The 20211-nt window shown below is 35.4% G+C and overlaps 1 protein-coding gene and 1 long non-coding RNA gene across 2 annotated transcripts; both read right to left on the reverse strand.

Moving 5' to 3' along the window:
- Positions 1-8972: 8972 nt before the first annotated feature.
- LOC129146034 (natural killer cells antigen CD94-like) lies at positions 8973-12390 on the reverse strand. The gene is made up of 4 exons (XM_054696816.1): positions 12343-12390; positions 10944-11095; positions 10061-10146; positions 8973-9283 (listed from the first exon to the last, which is right to left on the reverse strand). Exons 2-4 carry the CDS (start codon positions 10962-10964, stop codon positions 9163-9165), a joined length of 228 nt encoding a protein of 75 aa, XP_054552791.1. The 5' UTR covers positions 10965-11095; positions 12343-12390; the 3' UTR covers positions 8973-9162.
- Positions 12391-12555: 165 nt separating this feature from the next.
- LOC119248348 (uncharacterized) lies at positions 12556-16517 on the reverse strand. Its single transcript, XR_008552346.1, has 3 exons — positions 16236-16517; positions 14200-14294; positions 12556-12645 (listed from the first exon to the last, which is right to left on the reverse strand). It is a non-coding gene; the product is annotated as an uncharacterized LOC119248348 (long non-coding RNA).
- Between the last annotated feature and the right edge of the window lie 3694 nt (positions 16518-20211).

Genomic DNA, 20211 nt, shown 5'->3' on the forward strand with positions numbered 1-20211 from the left:
TCAGTAATATAGTATAATTTCCAGGAATATCCATTTATATAAGACAAACTAGAACTAGTATTTTAATTCTAATCATCCCAAATATTGATTTAAAATATCTGAAGAGGGGCCTCCCCGGTTTAGCGCTGGTTGCAAAGCCAGCTGCCTCTGCAGCCAGATCCCTGGAGAGGGGTCCCGCATGGCGCACAGACCTCTCCTGCTGCCCGCTGCTCCCCTCAGAGTGTACTTCGGTCCTTCTGCCTGCTCTGCTCCCCGCTCTAGCTCTGGTGAATTCTCTACCCTCCTGCGCTTTTGACTGTACCCAGTGCTTCTATAAATAAATAAATTAATCTTTAAAAATAAATAAATAAAATATTTGAAGAATACAAATTAAAAGCTGATAAAATATAAAGTAAAGCAGATTCCCAATAACAGGGAAAAAAAAATCAAACTTCATATGTTTACGTATTACAGTAAAATGATAGCATGTCATTCATGTAAAGAATCTCCTAAGGAGAAAGTCTTAATCTGTCCTCAAGTGTATTTATTTTCCCCTGTTTTATAAGACAAATATTTAATTCTATATGTGTATGCATTTGACCGTATGTGAACTTGATAATATATACTTTGTATAGTTTTTTTCAGTTTTGAAAAATAAAATGTAGAAAGCACACATACCTTCACACCTATAGTTTAATAGATGTTTTTTTCTAGTTATTTTAATTTCTTGCCTTCTCTCTTGTTCAGATGGACATTCATAGTCAATGGTAGAATAAGTATTTTCATCCATTACTGAAAGGCAGAAAGATGATCAAATGAAGAAAGTAATTGTGAAATTAATAAGTAATATTGGTGTTTAAAAAAAGAATGTTGGGAATGAACTCAAATACCCAGTAGTTTGGATATAATCCCAAATATAAAAATATTTAAGAAAGAAAAAAATATTTTTTTTTCAAGTTAGTTCATGAGTTTTTTTGACATCATTTCTGGATTCTCTAATGCCTTCTATTCACAATTACAAATCTTATATAAATTTTATGTCTTCTAATTTATAAATGATGAACATATTATTCATTGATAAGCAAAATCAAAACAGGTGATCTGTTTCTGTGCTGACATGCATGAAATCATTTTGTCTGTACAGCCTGCATGTAGGTCCTGCCTCACCTTCCCTGCTCCTGCCTCCTTCTCAATATCCCCCTTACTTCCACCTTCCTCCATTTTCCATAATTCCACTGTTACACCTCTTCTTTTTCAATATAACATAAGTATTTCTCCAACATGCATGTTTTATTCAGCTTCTTTCTTTTCAAGTATAATTCCTCCTATTTTTGCTCATTGTAACTTTAGATTATTTGATTTATAAATCAGTCTACCATGTGAAACAAAATACAAATCTTCCCATAAAAATCATTTTTTTCCAATTTTTCTCATTATTCTTTATTTGTCATCATTCTGTGATATATCTCCTTTTATCTTGCTGTCATTAAATTCCCCCCAATTAATTATGAAGCCCTTGATAGGTCTTATTAATCTTTGTTTTGCCATAAATGCTTGTTTGATTTCTTCTGTGAAGAAGCACTATGAAAAATGTTAAATTTATCTTCAAAGATAATTAATATATAATGAAGTCTAGCTCAGACAAAATTTGGAAAGTATTTTTCCTCATTATAACATTTTACAAAATTTGACAGGAATCAATGTAAGATATTACAACATAATAGACCCAAGTTGCTAAAATCAAGAATCATCTTTTGGAATGATTAATTATGATTTAGTCCTTCTGAATTTTTATGACCTTATTTGTTTCCTTTAAACCCATATTTCATATAATTTAGCAATTCCTAAGCATTATAAAATGTCATATCAAATAATAACACAAGAATAAAATTAATATAAATAATATTCAAAAGTATCTTTAAGGTGTCTCAAACACACCTGATTTCTCTCTGAGCATCTCTTTTGAATCAATATTTTCTCATGTCCTTTTTTCTCTATTGTAAGTCATACTCATTCCCTTTTCTTGCAAATGACACACAGAGAAATATATTATAGATATATAAATATAGATTGCATGAAAATCTTGTACACATATGTGCAATTTGTTAAGAAAATATATATATTTGCATATTGAATTAACATTCTGTTGTCAATATAAATCTTTAATTTCCTACAATTTCATTTCCCTCAAAATTCTCAATAAGCACATATTGACAAATAGAATGAATATCTGGGAATTATAATTACCTGATTTTTAGAAGAAAATGATTTTTGAAGAGTGCGTATCTATTCTGGGAAGAAGCAGAAGTTAATTCTTAATTTAAAAAAATGGAATTTAAAAATTTCGAGAGTCCACAGTATAGATCGAGTCCAGAACAGTAGATAAAAAAAGAAATATATACACTGACTAATGATGCCTTTATGTCTCCTGTGAGAGATTCTGAAGATGAAGAGTTCAAAATTAACAGTGCTCTGGATGCAACCACACAGGAAACTCTTCTGCTGCTCAATTTAACTCTGTATCATCTCTAGATTGGACCTTTCTTTAGTCTTACTTCAAGCTACACAAGTTACCAATGTATTTGCATATTGACCATTCCCTTTCACTCAGTCTTTGCATTGTCACAAGCATGTATAATTGAATACTAACTGTTACAAAAACTAGTTTCAGATATTTTTATTAATTTTATGTACTTTAATTCTAAATTCAACTGGAATTCTGATTATATCCTTTGAGACACATTTGTGATATCTTTTGTTGACCCTTCAATTCTAGAGTAAGTGCTGTACTTCATCACTAGATGGTGCATAAGTGACCTGTCTCAGTGCCCTCAGCATTTCTTGTTAGTGGACTGTCCATCAGTACCCAAGAATCATCCCTCTCATGTCATTGAAAGAAACCAACCAGTAGATACTAACCAATGAGTTATTAACATTCTTATCAAATACAGTTTTTCAACCTTATTTTCAAAGTTATTCACATTCTTATCAGTTTTTCAAAATTATTTCATACTTTGTGTGAAAGAAAATATTTCAAGCCCTTTTACAATTGAACACTGTTTTATCTCAGATTAGTTTAAATTTGAATTCATTTCACTCTTTCATTTGACATTTTCAAAGATTTTAAACTAATATGGGTCATTTCTTCATCATATGGAAGAAAAATATTATATTTTATGTTACTTAAGAGATACAGAAATATTCACAATAATAAACACTGAGTAAAAAAAGTCAATAACCCTGTTAAATGCTAAATATAATAATATTTTAAATCTAAGGAAGTAGTAGAACTTTGCACGTGTATGTGTATTTTTGGTATTGTGGTAGGGGATATGACAGCTCCTGGCTCCAGGGTTTTTCCAAAGGCCTGGTAGCAGTTCTTGGAAAAGCAGGGAGAACTTTAAAATAAATGTGATAAGATAAATTTCAAAGGAAGAAGCATTTTTTGACCTCAAATATTTACCTTCCTATTCAATTTTTTATTTTTTTAATTTTATTTTTTAAAAGATTTATTTATTGATTTATTTATACATGCATACAAGCACTGTGTACAGCCAGAAGCATAGGAAGGTGAGAGAATTCACCAGATCCAGAGCGGGGAGCAGAACAGGCAGAAGGACCGAAGTACACTGCTGAGGGGAGCAGCAGGCGGCAGGAGAGGTCTGCGTCGCCATGTGGGACCCTCCTCCGGTGGCCGGGGAGCAGCCGGGGATCGAACCGGCGCTGCAGAGGCTGCGGGCAGCTTTGAAACCCAGCGCTCAACCGCTGCGCCACCGGGGAGCCCCTTTTTAATTTTTTTAATAAAAAATAATTAGTAGTAAATAAATGAATGAATATATATAATTGCATATTGTATCTTCAAAATCTAATGCTGCTATATACCAAAAGACAGAAAACATAAAATTTGCAAAAATAACTATTAATAATCAGTCATTATTCTTTTAAAAATAAACAGAAAACTCTAAACCATATGCTGTTTTGTAAACAATACTACCTCAATTAAAAAAGAAAGAAAACCATCAGATGAAACTACTTCATTAATCCCATTTGCAAAAATTGTTTGAATAGAAATAACCTGTGCTGGGCCTCCCCTGGTGGTGCAGGTGGTTGAGCGCTGCGCTGTGAAGCTATCTGCAGCCTCCGCAGGGCAGGTTCAGTCCTGCTGGCCAGGGAGGGTCCCACATGGCAGGGCAGACTCTGTCTCTGGTGAATCCTCTCACCCTCCCCGGTGCCCACATCTCTGGCCTGCACCCCAGTTCTTGTATGCATAAGTAAATAAATCTTAAAAAAAAAAAACAAACCTGGGGCCTCCCCAGTGGAGCAGCAGTTGAGCACTGGGCTGCAGAGCTGCCCCGCAGCCTCTGCAGGGCCAGTTCAATCCCTGGCTACCGGTTGAGGGTCCCACACTGCGCAGACCTCTGCTGCCTCCTGCTGCTCCCCTCTGCAGTGTACTTTGTCAGCCTGCCTGTTCTGCTCTCCGCTCTGGCTCTGGTGAATTCTCTCACCCTCCCACACTTCTGACTATACCCAGTGCTTGTATAAATAAATAAATAAATCTTTAAAAAAAAAACCAAACCTCATTTAGTCTCATGGACAAGTAGCCGCTTATTTACATATTTTCAGTGTTGAATTCAACAAAAACACATACACACACTCACTATTATTTCTGATTAATTTCTTTATGATTGAATAAAAATGTGGTATTATTTGAATTATTTTAATTAACTAAGATTTGTTTTATGGAAAAGATTATTGTGTATTGGAAAATTTTCTGTGCATTTGAAAATAATTCACATTCTTTTGTTGTTGTGCGAAGTGTTGTATAAATGTCAGTTCCCACCAGTTTTTGGATTGGGTTCCATAAATGTTCAATATTATTTCAATACTTATATTATTAATTACTAAGACAGGGTTTTAATATCTCCAGCAAGAATTATACATATGTCTAGCTCTCATTCCTTTTTTCAATTGTGTCAAGTTTTGTTTTTTGAATTTTGAGCATTGGCTATTGCATTCATGACATTGTGATTGATATAGTTTCTTCATTTCATGAATTTTTTATTATATCATCATCGTGTTTTCCTCTATTATGTATCTATCACATGTTGTCTTTTTTTAAAATATTTATCTATTTATGCATACAAGAACTGGGGTACAGGCCCGAGGTGTGGGGTGTGAAAGGATTCACCAGGGACAGAATGGGAACAAACAGGCAGATTGACTGAAATACAAGGCTGAGAGAGCAGCAGGTGAGACAGGAGAGGTCTGCTGCCCTATGTGAGTCATCTCCCTAGCAGGGGATAGAACTCGTGCCACAGTTGGCTGGTGATAGCTTAATAATACTGACTTACCCCTTGCACCACCAGGGAGGTCCTCTATCCATATTCTTTATCTATGTGTGTTTCAAAGGGTACTTAGGGAAGGCTTCCCTGGTGGCGCAGAGGTTAGAGACAGTGCTATCAAGCTATCACCAGCCACTGCAGCACGAGTTCAAACCTCAGCAGGCCAGGGAGCAATCCATATGCCACAACAGACCTCTCCTGCCTCTCCCACTGCTCCCCTCAGCAGTGTGTTTCAGTAGATCTGCCTGTTCTGCTCCCCACTCTGTCTCTAGTGAATCCTCTATCCCGTGCACATCAGCTTACACCCCAGTTCTTTTATGCATAAATAAATAAGTCTTTAAAAAATAAAAGGCCACTTAGGTTGCTTCCAGCTCATGGCTATTATAAATAAATTGCTACTTTATTGTAAATGTTCATAAAAAGAACCTTTCTGATTTTGTAGAGTTATAATTATATATAAAAATATCATATTTTTTGTTTCAATTATTTCATTTATTATGGAATTTATTTTCTGATTTCATTAAATTACACAACAATTCAAGTAATATTGTAATATTGACAGGCATAGTTGAAAGCTAGCCATATGAATTTTCAAGACTTTTAATGGAAATTTTCCAAGTTTCTCTCTGCTGTGCAGATTTAATTGTAGTTTAGGGAAGTAGAATGCAAAAATAACAATTTTTCTTCTATTCTTATTTTACTATTTCATCATTTCTTTTCCTATTTAGATAGGACCTGTTTGCCGAATTTTTATCTAATAATTTTAATAGCCTGTTAAAGGGTCTTATGATATTTTCTTTTGCATCTTTATCCACCAATGGATCATTTATAATTTGGAGATCTTGTAATTATCAAGTATTGGTAAAGATTTTGTGAGCTACACAAAATAAATTTGAGGCATTTTATTTTTTTAAAAGCTCTAAAATATTTTAAGTAGATGTAGCAACTTTTTTTAAAGTTTAAATAAAATCTATATGAAGTACTACTTGAACCTTATTTTTAATGGTGGATATGTAATTCCTTTTTTAATGACTTTATATATATTTATTACATCATCCTTCATTTTTATACACTGTATAATTTCCCATGAAATTTCCACCATCAATTCACCCATGGTTATGATTGTGTTTATTTTCTTCCTCTCTTTGCAGTAATAAGATACAATATGTTGCTAGTAAATCACCTTTTACCTTTCAATTTTTCCAATCTATCACTATTGTGTAGCCAAAACATTGATACATTTTTGGCTTTCTATCTGTGCCATAGAATTAATTATTTTCCCTTTGATTTAGGTATTTTATACTATGCCATATTTCTTTATATTTACATTCATTGTATTTACATTTTAGAATAACTAGGAAGTTTTCCTCAGACCATAGAGAAATGCTTTCAGTTTTCTTAAATTACACATATAATTTCCTATTTATTGAGACCTGTGATCCCTTTGAAGTTTTCTCTCATATCCAGTTTGAGAAATATATCCAATTTTAACCTTTTATAAATGCTATCCAGTTGTACATACAGAATAACTATTAAAAAGCCCATGTTTGAGATTGTAGTTGTTTTCTTATTCACTCAGTGGTAAAGATTCTTAGTACAAAAAATTCTCTTCTTTCAATAATCCCCTATTCTGTGCAGTTACTTTTCACTATAGTAATGATATGAGTTGAGGAAGTTCTTTTCTTTCTTTTCTTTAGATCCTCAAACCCTCCGAATTTGTCTTCACTTTCACATTCACATCTCTAAGACACTCTCCTCTTCTTTATTATCTACTTCTCCTAGAGAGGAAAAATATGTGTTCCCAAGTCTCTCACTTTTCATCTTACATTGTAAATCCCTTCTCATTTAATGATCTATCAAGTTCAAAACTATATAAAGTATTTTGAAATTTGCTGTTGCAATATTGTCATCCTGAGTTGATTATGTTTGCATTTCATCTATGCTTTCTTTTGTTTTCTTTTCCATAGAATACTTTGAGGGTGAATTTCCCTAGTCTGCAACATAGGCATTCAATATTAGGCTTGAGCAAGAGATCTGTTAGAATTTATTTTCTCTACTGAAACATATACTTTTAAGGTTGTACAATCTGTGTATCTGGAGATGCTCAAATGGCATGGATCTTCTGTGGTTTAATTTGCTTGTTTAATTGATTTTAGATTGTGGTAGAGAGAGATGTTAAAACCATTCTTATGACATCAAAAGAGACTGAAACCAAACAACATTTTTTTTTTATTACAATGACATGAAACTAGAGCATAGCAGAAAGAAAACCAGGAACTTCCCAAACTTTGCTCCACTGTTTTTGTAAATAAGTTTTTTTGCAAGACAAACCATGTATCTATTATTTATATCTTCTTTTTACTTCAGTGCAAGAGTTGAGTGGCATCAAAACAGTTGAGTGGCCCACAAAGTTGAAGATACTTCTAACTAGTTCTATGGAGAGAGCTTTCCAAGCCACTGCACTAGGATATAAATAGAAGAGATTCAAAAGGCATAACATTATGGAAATTAGAAAAGGTGTTTAAGTAGTAAAAGGCTTTACTGGTTTAGAAAGTGATACAAAACTATAAGGATCCAATGAGCATTCTTAAGCAACCCACTTAATAACAACAAATAAAATGAGACAATAATAGAAAGATATTTCAAACAAGAAGTGGGACATCTGACTCCAACACCAACAGAGAGAGATTTACTGAAGTAAAACCAAGCTTCTCTAAGTTAGAGATAGAAAAATCCCAGTGCAAGTCCCATAATCACAACGCAAGAAGGGGTCTTGTGAACTGGTCAACTATGTGTGTGATGGCCCTACTGTTGCAGACCATATAGTTATAGGGCAACCCCAGGGGAAATAAAGTGACCTGGGTCTATCCTCACCCTCGGGTTTAAGAACTTGGGACAAGACCCAAAAGCAGAAAAAACGGAGAAATTTTAAAAAGGTGTGTTTATTAGAGTAGCAATAAGAGGGAGAAGAGACAAAGGAAGATCAGTGCAATGATATTTCCTACCACAAATGCCATCTAAAGTGAGACACCAGGGTGTAAGTAAAACCTGGAAAAGCAAGAGTGACAACACACATTTGTTCAGTGTTTTAGCCAAACATAACTGCTAAACTCTGCCCATAATTCCTAGCAATCTCTGTTCAGGAAACCAGGTTCTTGAAATGCTGGGAGTTGTAATCCTAAGTGTCTGTGATCTCAGTGGTTTGGAGATGGGTGTGAGTCTGTAAAGATGTCAGCAGGTGAAGTTCACTCATCAATGCAATCACAGGCTCAGATTTTGCTCCTACTGTTCCTTCCTCAGACAAACTAGGAGAGAACTAACTACACAATTCCATGAAACCAATAGAATACCTAGTAATCTAAGTGCAAAAAGTCCAATATCAAGACACATAATAGAAAACCACCAAAATTTAAAAATATAAATATACAGATATCCAGAAAGAAGTTTTACAAACATGGTTGAAGATGTCTCTTCCCAATTTACAGTGTACCACACAAAAGACTAAAGTTATATTGACATGTATTATTTGGTGTGAATTTTGTTTTATTTAAATTTGTGAGGAGAAAATATAGGAAAGTATAAACACAAAACGTATTCAGTGTTGAACATGCATTAAATCAAAATACTCATTACAATCTTGATATTCATACTTTACTATTTCAGGTGGAAGTACACAAATTCATCAATTTTAAAAACACTTAAAAACATCTGAAAATCATATGATCAGAAACAATTGAAAATATTTTTCTGATTCTAGCAGTAGAAAACTGTAATAGTATAAGAGGTAAAGCTACCATTTCTAAGGTGGGCTTTCACTGCCCACTTCTTCCACAAAGAACACCTAAATAAGTTGTTGCTTACAGATATAAAGGTTTTTCTTCTTGCAAGCTTCATCTGAAAAACCTTGGGTTTGACTATATGCTAAGCACTTCACGCGATTTTCAGTTGGAAGGAGTGACAATCTAAAATCAAAAATAAAACTGTTAACATATGGGAAAATGAAATGAGAATGTTCATAGGTGAATTTTATTAAATTATAGAATTTTTCAAAGTATCTGAATGATGCATTGCATACTGAGTCTGTATGTTTTTACTTAATAACCACATTTTCACTATTTTAAAGGATAATATTACAAAAACAAGATTTTTGCCTCAATAATCAAATGCATTGAGACCAGAGGGATTTTTTTTCCTTTGATTTTAATTAATTTAATATTTGATATACTTTGCTTCAATTTTGCTTAAAGATGTATTGACTAAACTCATCTAGGCAAAAAAGTCAGGCCATAAAATTGGTCTTTGTAGAATGCTGGAAATCCCATGTTTATGAATGAAAATGATATTCAAAGATTGCAAATGTACAAAAATAAATACATGATATTTGTATCATGGGGAGTTTGGGGCAAATATAAATACTGGTTTCCAGCAGAATAAAGAAAGTCATGGGCACAGTGTTTTCCCTGGTCATCTCCCTGGATGTAACATCTGCACATGCACACACACCCTTCACAGAAAATAAAAAAGCCTATTTCACAAGCCCTTTTGTGGTTGCAAGTACACAAACCTTATGTCACTTCAGCATACATTTAGATTTTCTATATGCTGCTAACATTGTTATTCTGCTGAATCTATTATTTCTGTATTCTCATGCCCTCAAAAGATTATTTTAACTACATTTTGTGGAGAGATAAGAATAAACTAATGAAGAACAGAAAAACCCTGGACTGGCAGAAACTTACTGATCCCAGGAGACAGCAGAGCCATTGTGATCTGCGCTGTAGGTAGCTCCAATCCAGTAAAAGTATTCATTGTACCTCATAAAGTTCTGCTTGGAAACAGAAACAAACAAATTAACATAATCTAAATTTACTCTGGGATAGTATTCTTTAAGAAGTTAGAGACCAGCATTTAAGCTCTCAGTCACACAAACTTAAAGCATTTTTAATGTTTGGTTTAAGAGGTAGTCAAAAGTCTACTTTTCCCTCAATTATCAAGCTCATTTATGGAAAAAAAAATACAACAAAACTGCACATCTTCACAAAGTGAAAATATTATAAAAGGAGTTAAGAGTTTTCAAGGAATACTTCCTTCACAGGAGACCAACATTCAAATTTGATTCTATGTCAGTGTCTTAAGGGATAAGTTCTGTGGCTATAACCTTCTATACATTCTGCACAGACCCTTCATGAAGCTTCAGAAATATTTCACTTTCTTAAGAATTGAGTAATGTTTATGATCAAATTCATTCCACCCCCCAAAAAATGATGACAAAATATACAGATTTACAAATAAAATATAAATCCAATTAAAGAACTAAAATTCATAGTTATTTGGTTGACTTTTTAAATAAAATAAACCCATCATATCTTCTTTGAATTCTCTCTTAAAATGTTCCTTGTACTTTATTTGACATTTGTCTTGAATTTTACTCCAGTAGCACAAATATTTGACCACTTTTTATGTAGGTTTATAATGATTGTTTTAAGTTTAAGGACATTAGTCAGTCATTAGTTCAAAAGATATCTGCTATCTGATTAAAGATACATCAAATTAATCAGCTTATTTAGATAGTACATTTTCCTAGGTCAAAAAACATACAGGAAACCAGAATTAAATACGTGCCAATTCATCGCTCTTGTTCATGTGAAGTAGAATGGAATTCTGAGAAACACAGAAATCCCTACTTTCTTCCCAAGTTTTTAAGTCACTGGAAATGAAGTAACAGTTACATTGGTATCCAATCCACCTTTCTTGGCAAGAACAGCAGTTAGAGTCTAAGAAAAAAATAAAACATAACTATCAACATTAGAGATTCTATTTTTCAGTACCCTTTCCTTATACAAAAATTACTTGGAGTTTTTCTTTTCTCCCCTCAAATTCTTTGAAAATCTACCTGAGCATAGACTAAGATGTTCCAGATGTGGTTAAAAATGTTTTTTCTGTTGAATCTATCCCTTTTGTGAATTCTAGGAGTAACTAGATTTGGGAGTAAATCAGACCTTTAAAGGAGAAAATTATTTTGTGGTATATTTTCTAAATTATAAAGTGTACAAGTACATTGTATATGATATATGTGCTTGAGAGCTGATTTTCTAAAGGAAGATAAATAGAATCAATCAGTGTGAGGTGTCATCATGCACTTCACAGTGATAGTGCCTTGAGCATTTACTATGTCCAGTGACAAAATTCAAGACACATGAAAGATACTCGACTCTTTGCTATAATGGTGTTGTGCTGTAGAACATAATGTGAAGGGTTATTGGAGTTGAGAAATGAGGAGATGTTGATCAAGGGATGTAAACTCCAGTTAGAAGATGAATAAATTCTGAGGACCTAATGCACAGCATTGTCATTAAACAATACTGTATTACACACTTGCAAATTGCAAAAAAAAAAAAAAAGAATAGATCATAAATGTTCCTCCACAAAAAAGAACAGAATGTAATGGAGCTATTAAATAATACTATAGTGACATCATCTTGCAATATGTAAGTTTATTAAATCAATACAATGTACATGTTAAACATACACAAAGTTCTATGTCTATTATATTCCAATAAGAAAGAAATATCTAAGAGAAAAAGGATATGATCACAGAAGATGTTGAGACAATATGGATAACATTTGGATAAAATACTGAATATTGGACTTTAGGTGGCTGTCATTAGATAAGTAGAGTTTAGAGCTGCAGAAATCTGAGCACTAAATTATGAGTCATGGAAGAGATAGAAACAAAAGGAAAGAGAGATAAATTCCTGGGTAATGAGCAAACAGCCTAAAAATTAAAATAAGCTAGATTGTATTTTTGATGTGTTACCAAAATACAAACAGAAATGACTATGTCATTTCAAGCTAATGTTTTATAAATGATGCACATTATTACATCCAAGAAATATCCCACTATTAGTAGGTCAACCTGTATTACAAGTGTTATGTTCCATCATTATTCTTTGTAATACAATCAGAAAACTGCCTATTTAATCCTCTACTAATGCCAAAGTTTACAAAGTATGGATCCTACCTTTCTGGAATTTGGTGGTGGTTCCTGGGGAGATTGTTGGTTCAACACGTGGTTATCAGATACTATAAGAAATTATTAGATATTTACTATTAGATACAATTTATGCAATAATAACATAGTGACCATTAATAAATGAAATATTTATTATTAAATAGTTTCATCTGAGTTTAGATATGACTAGAAATATGTATGCTTAAAAAAACTTACACATTTCCAGCAGCAACATTCCCAATGCAGCTATCAACAAAATGCATGATACTCCTAAGATTCCAGAAATCCACCTCCATAAGTTGTTGCAAAAAGCTGTAGAAAAAGAGGTAGGATAATGACTTAAGTGAAAAACACAGGCCTATTAATAGTCAGAAACTTGTGCAAGAAATACGTACAATTGAGTTTGATTTGGTAATCCTGTCATCTTGTTAATTAAAGCTTGGAAAATGAAAGCATTGCATCGAAAACTCCAACTAATACCAAACTTCATTATTCGGTGAGATTATCCTCTTTACCAACTCCATCTCAGAAAAGTTGATTAACCAGTTATTTTTTTTATTTTGGCATAGAAATTTAGAGATCTGGAATAGAAGTGACCAGACACAAGGTCTGTTTTTGATCTTCATAACAGACATTTACTTTTATTTTCTCAAGAAAAATCTCAAGATAAGAATTTCATTAAGCAGATGAGAAGGCATAAATTCATTAGTAATCTTACTCATTTATAAGATCAAAGCTAGTGAGCATCCAACTCAGAAATAAAATTAATTTGTCTACTCCCAGAGTCTTTCATGTAACACATCCGTCAATGTGAAAACCATAGTTCCTGGGACTGTGCCCTTCTCCTTGTCTCAGTTCATTCCCTGTTGAAGTGATGTCAGGCTGCTCATAACTCTGTGGATGTCCTTATGGGGAAGAAAGACATAGGACACGCTGGACACGGTGTGATGAGAGCTTCCCCAACAAATGTAGGGGTGACACCCTAGGGACCTACATTTACTTTACGTACTCTGAATGATGATACATAAGCAACCATTTTGTACTACACATTGCATTTCCTCATTCCCAATATTACTTTCTTATAAGCATTTCCCTTCAAACAACTGAGTATTAGAAGGTTCTGCATTAACATCATCTTACTGCCTAAGAGTGTTGGCATTAACAATCTAGTGTGTCAAATTTCAAATGTGAATCTGGGTAGCTTTTGGATATCACTACATAAAGGCTAAATTTTTATAAACTCGTAAACACTGCCGTTAACATTTGACATTCCCTACTTATTTCTATGCTCAGATTGTGTAGCTCATCATTTAACCAGGTAAATCAGTACCCATAAGTATTTAGTTCTATCCCTGTCAGAAGTCCTCCTTTTAACCTGTTGGAAAAGCTTCACAAAATAATTTCTATGCGTCGAACACCTGTACCCCTATGTTTATTGCAGCACTATTTATAATAGGCAATACATAGAAATAACCCAAATGCCCAAATATAGAAGACTGGATCAAGAAGATGTGGAATATATACAGAATGGAATACTATTCGGCAATCAAAAAAGATAAACTCATACTATTTGCAGCAACATCGATGGAGCTAGAAGGAATTATGCTCCGTGAAATAAGCCAGAAGGAAAAAGAAAAATATCAGATGTTTTCACATATACTAGTAATATAGAAGAACCAAATAAGACGTCAGTGTAAAAAATGACAGAACAAAAATCATTTATAAAAAGTTAAGCAGAAACAATAATATGTGGAAAATCTAAAAATGTTACTTTTTCCCATTCCTGCCCTGAAATTAGCAATACCCATCACATGCTCTTTCTAGTTGTTTTTATTTTTTGAGTTGTGTGGTTCGGGCTGCACTTACCTGCCATGAGAAGCGATGCTCCTGGTCTGTGCGGGAAAGGCTTGCTGTGTGCTTGCTCCAGAAAATCCGAGTTGGGTCATGAAGTGAGTGATGGGCTTAGGAATCAGAACATGATGTAAGCAGAAAGTTAAATGAAAAAGAAAATTGTGTATCTAAAAATGTTCTTGAAAGACCTGTTTATTGGTTAGAATGGATGTACAGTATCAAATAGAAGCAAAAAATCACTAGCTTCTTAGTGTTCCGGGACCACAATACAGGAAATTCTCACCTTGCTTGCTCAAACAAGCCAAACTTTGTCTATGTAAAAGAAGGTCAGAGAAAGTTGTTGTTTTCAAATGACTGACCATCAAAATAACTGTTTAAATTATTTGAGAAATAGAAAAAAAACAAAAAAAAAGGCAAATCAGAGTATCTGTACTTAGTATAATAAAATTCCACAAATAAAATTTTCCTCTTTTAATAACAAGAAACATTCATTAATTACATTGTGCTAAACACTGAGTAAAGCACTTAGCATCTATTAGAGTGTTTATTTCTGGAACAGACTTAATAACGAAGATACATATTTATAATTACTTTGCCAGTGAGAAAACTAAGAACTGATAGAACTAAGCAGCTCTTCAAGGTGACTTACAATTGAACCAGACAATATATCTCCAAAACACTATGTATTTCAAGTCAATCCATCTCTCCCTGTCTGTACAGAGTGTGGAATTTCATTTTCTTTACACAGAGTGGTTGGTATTTCCTTGTCTCAGTCTGTGCTTTTGTTTCCTGCCTCCTTAACTCAGCTTGGGAAGGCAGGGATCAAAAAAGGTAGCAGCAAAGTGACATCCCATTACTGTTCCAAGTACACACACACACACAAACACACATGCATTTGCTCCAGCACAGACTCTGCTGGCCTCAGCCCACACTCAGTGTCTCTGTCAACATTAACCTCCAACCCTTCCCTCAACACTGGACTCTTCCTGTTCCCTCCCCTTCAGAGCTTTGAATTTGACCTCGGCTACTCTGTTGTCCTAAATTATTAATATTTTAATATTATTTTTATTGTGTTATATCCTTAAGAAAATATGCTCATAGTTCCAGTTACACATTTTGTACTCAGAAGAGTAAACAGGAGTGGAAATTCCCATGTGCGTGAGGTCTGCAGACTAAGAAACCTGAGCAATTACTTGGATCATGATTAACTATCTGGAAATACAAAGGTCCATTATCCCCACTTAAAAGCTGGTGGGCAAATAAGATTTTTGCTGTGCATATTTTAATTTTTAAGCTTTTTAATGTTAGCTTTTTCAACAAATAAAAAAAGAAAAGAAAAAATCTGGAACTATGTTTTGATTTCTAGTTTTCTCAGTTAAAAATTCTCTATATGGGCCTCCCTGGTGGCGCAGTGTTAAGCACAGCACTATGAAGCTATCCACATCCTCTGCAAAACGAGTTCTATCCCCAGCCAGGGAGCAACCCACATGGTGCAGCAGACCTCTCCTGCCTCGCCCGCTGCTCCCCTCAGCAGTGTATTTCAATCAATCTGTCTGTTCTGCTCCCCACTCTGCCTCTGGTGAATCCTCTCACCTACCACACCTCTGTAGCCCTGCTCTTATATGCATAAATAAATAAATCTTAAAAAAAAATGTTTTCTATACTTTCAAATTGTCCCCTCCATTCCCAGAACTTCCATTGCTCTGAGGCAGATGTCTGCACCTCTGTGCTGAGGTCGGGGAATTGTTTCCCCCATAAGAGCTGCTGAAAACTTTGCTGCCCAGGACTGAATATGTTAGCATCCCAGCTCCCCTGCTTTTCTCTATGAAGGGAGTGTTTGGAGAAGTGTATCTGAAGGAGGAAATATGTGAAATAGATGTTCCCTATATTCAAGTCTAAGAAAATCCCCCACGATGAAGGAATGGTGAATAAGCTCACAGTGTAGGGAGGAAGAGGACAGAGGACAGAGAGAGAAGTCAGAGAGACAGGTCTGGGTACTACAGAGAGGTAGAAAGCAAGTGAGAGCAGAGGGGCCCCTTGGTGACACTCACCTGTCACTCACACCTCCTCACCAGCACCTGAGGCATATGGAGCTGAGGAACACCGGACAGCAGCTCACCCTGCATTCTATGGGCAGTGCCAGGCACTTCCTTCTCCCAAGGGATGCTCCAGTTATTCTTTTTCTCATCAGCTGGAGATAATTTCCTCTTGTATTGGAGACCCTAAGGTGTGAAGTGCTGAGGAAGACTGGCCTGTGTGCAGATCACGTTGCTCCTTCTTGTGTCAGCAAAACTGAGAGTGAGAAAAGAACAATTTGATTATGCAAAACCTTGGTGGTGAATGTGTCCCAGAGTACCAAAAAAAGTGAATCTTTGTTCTGTAGTTCTACTTATCCTGTATTCGCACTTTGTAACTTAGCTGTTTCTGCTAATAAAAGCTGTGGTGTGCTTAGGAGGCAGAGCAGACCTTGAATCTGTCTCCCCAGCTGCCCTTTCAAACTTCTTAAGACTCACACTCTTAAGACGTCCTTTTGCCTCGGCTATCCGGGACAACTTTGGAATAAAATACAACCCTATTTAACAGATGAATACCTAGTGTTTCTTGTTCTGTTCAATAATTTTATAATCCAGAAGATAAACATCATGATGATGTTAATAAATTAATTAAAAAACATAATATGATGAGGTGGGAAAAAATATTCCTGAACTTTGGCTTGCTGAGACAAAGGAAGTCCAAGATACATCCTAGGCTGTATAAAACTTACCTCTATACTTTTACAATAGAAAATGGTAAAAGTAGGGTCTCCCTGATGACACAAGGGGTTAAGCACACAGCACTATGAAGCAATCCGCAGCCTCTGCAGCCCAAGTTTGATCCCTGTCAGGCCAGGGAGCTACCCACCTGGCGCAAAGACCTCTCCTGGCTCTCCCGCTGCTCCCCTCAGCAGTATGTTGTGGTTGATCTGCCTGTTCTGTTCCCCACTCTGTCTCTGGTGAGTCATTTCACTCTCCGCACCTCTGGCCTGTACCCCAGTTCTCGTGTGCATAAAAAAAAATCTTTTTTAAAAATGATAAAAGTAGAAAAAAGCAGATAGAATCAGTACCACTTGCTGAAGGACCACAGTGAGGACAAACAGAAGAATTACTGGTTTTACTACCAAGCTCTTCTATGATTTTTTTTTTTTTTGTGAATATGCGAGTTTAACTTTGGCAACAAAATAGGCTTTTAGCCAAAAAAACAATAAATCTCCAATAAGAATAATTTATACATACACTTAAATATTTTAAAAGATGTTATTTTATAATCTGTCATCATATAATATTATTACTTGTAATTCTCACCTTATTGAAGAATGAACTGCTTTAGTTTGATATATGTTTTCCCAATACCTTAAGAAAGAAATGAAGTTTTCTTTGCTTCACATTGGATCATTATGGTGAAGTGGTGACATCTAATCACATGCAACTTGTCATATTTTTTGTGCTTGCAATATAAAATAAGGGTCAAAATGACATTACCAATCCAGGTTTTCTAAGATACATCAGAAACATTACAATAAAAGTGAGTTTTATAATATATGACACATGACATTTAAGAAAGTGTTCTCTGGATTGATCAGGAAAAAAAGAACAAAGACTTCTTTTAGTGAAGAGCAAGAACATCCAAGAGAAAAAGAACTGCTATACCTAGTCACCATGGCATCAGTAACTGTGTGTTGGGAAAATCTGGAATCAGTCACTGGGTTTCCCATGATTTCAGAGAGGCTCAAATTCAGTTTTATAAAATACATTAAAACCAGGGTGTTTCTTTAAACCTTTTTTTAAAGATTTATTTATTTATTTATTTATTTATACAAGCACTGGGTACAGTCAGAAGCACGGGAGGGTAAGAGAAATTCACCAGAGCCAGATAGGGGAGCAGAACAGGCAGAAGGACTGAAGTACACTGCTGAGGGGAGCAGCGGGTGGCAGGAGAGGTCTGCGTGCCATGTGGGACCCTCCTCCTGTGACTGGGAATTAAACTGGTGCTGCAGAGGCTGCGGGCAGCTTCGCAACCCAGCACTCAACCTCTGCACCACCAGGGGAGGCCCTAAAAACATTTTTTGATAGTTACATTTCAAGAAACATAATCTATTTGGTTTAAAATTTATGTAATACTCATTACAATGAGATAAAGTATACTCTGATAGAATCCACTGTCTTATAGAGAAATGGGTGTGAATTGTTAGAATGTAAAAGATTCCATTTTTGTCAAATAGACTTTACTTTTTCCTAAGAAAACAGTTAAGGGGATGTAGGGTAAATGGTTTTTCAGGCTTTTCTGCCCTCCCACCATTAGGATTGCCCTGCCTGATGGGCACCTGCAGTTGTTACATTGTTGCAAATGCTCTTGTTTACTTCTGTGGGCCAAGGGAGGAGTATTGAGATAGTCACCTAGAGAAGAGAAGCAGGAGAGACAGGAGAGAAAAGAGGGGGAAGATAGCCAGAAGAGAGAGAGAGAAGCCTAGAGTGAAGACTTGTGGGGGCTTGGAGGCCTACCAGCCTCCTGGCCTCCAGGCACCCTTGCCTGACATGTACCTGGTTGCTGCACTACATGTAAAGCTCAATAAAAGCCTGAGAAACCCACTGAGGGCTGCAGGACTCCTCCTTTACCCAATCTGCTCGCATCATAGACATCATGCTAGGTCCCATCCTGCCCCTACAGGGGATATTTCTTACAAACAGAATAACTTTGATATTTTAAATTCCCCCTTTCCCTACACAGTGCAGGAAATGATGATAATGAAAGAGGAAAAAAAGAATGTGTGAATATGTGTGTGTGTTCATGCCTGCACACACATACCAGTGTACAAAGACACACAAGTCTGAAATCTGTATGAACACAGAAACACTTAAATGCTTTGAACTGACTGGGGTGAACTGGGTGGAATGGAGTAATTATTATTCTTATTTTTTTTCTCTTTTTGTCTCACACTTTACACCCTGAGCTTGACCTGCAGTGCAAGCTATGAAATGTGAATTGCTGATGTCAGATCTAAGGTAAAACTCAAACCTAAAAAAGCAGAAACGCCGAGAACTCTCCAACACATAAACAAATTATAGAAGCTGCAGCTCAGCACCTCCACAACCAGGTACTGAGAGAGTCTCTGACCCAGTCACAAGCTGAAAGAGGGTTCTCAAAGCCCTGCTGGAAATAGATGAATCATATAAGATGAATCCCAACCCTTAGGCCCAGAGAGACAAAGATACAAATATCCATTTTTGTTTATGCAACTCTCAGCATCTTATATTTTGTATAAATTAAATACCCCATGGCCATTGAACCTCAAGCTCCAAAGTGATTTTTTTTTTTTGAGAAGATAATAATCAAGTAATTCATCTTTTTAGTTAATATCTTTCTTTCTGGGGGCCTCCCCTGGTGATGCAGTGGTTGAGCGCTGGGCTGCGAAGCTGCCCGCAGTCTCTGCAGCGCCGGTTCGATCCCCAGCCAGCCAGTGAATGTCCCACATGGCGTGACAGACCTCTCCTGCCACCCACTGCTCCCCTCGGCAGTGTATTTCGTTATCAGTTTGCCTGTTCTATTCCCTGCTCTGGCTCTGATGAATTCTCTCACCCTCCCGCGCTTGTATAAATAAATAAAATAAATCTTTAAAAAAAAAAGAAAAAAAAATCTTTCTTTTTTGGCCATTTACATCTTGAGTGTAAACCACCACTCCCCTGCCTTCACCTAAGGAAAGTTGAGAACAGAAATGTGATGAACAACGTTTCCTTCTTAAGTTATTAAAGATTCCACCTCCTGACATCTGAATCCAATGAAACTTTGTGGAAAAGCGCTGGCTTGTCCTATAGCTGGAGAGTCAGGGTTGAATGAAGCCATGGCAGTACCTTTTTTCTATTTTTTCATAATCGGAATATCTATTTTTGTAATTCAGACCTCTAAGATGATTCCACCTGATATTTCAGAGATGTGAAAAAACTACATCATTTCAAAACAAATGATAAAAATAACTTAAAATTATTATGAGTT

The sequence above is a fragment of the Talpa occidentalis genome, unplaced genomic scaffold (genome assembly GCF_014898055.3).
Source record: "Talpa occidentalis isolate TD23 unplaced genomic scaffold, MPIMG_talOcc4v2.1 talOcc4.16, whole genome shotgun sequence".
NCBI classification, from domain to species: domain Eukaryota; kingdom Metazoa; phylum Chordata; class Mammalia; order Eulipotyphla; family Talpidae; genus Talpa; species Talpa occidentalis.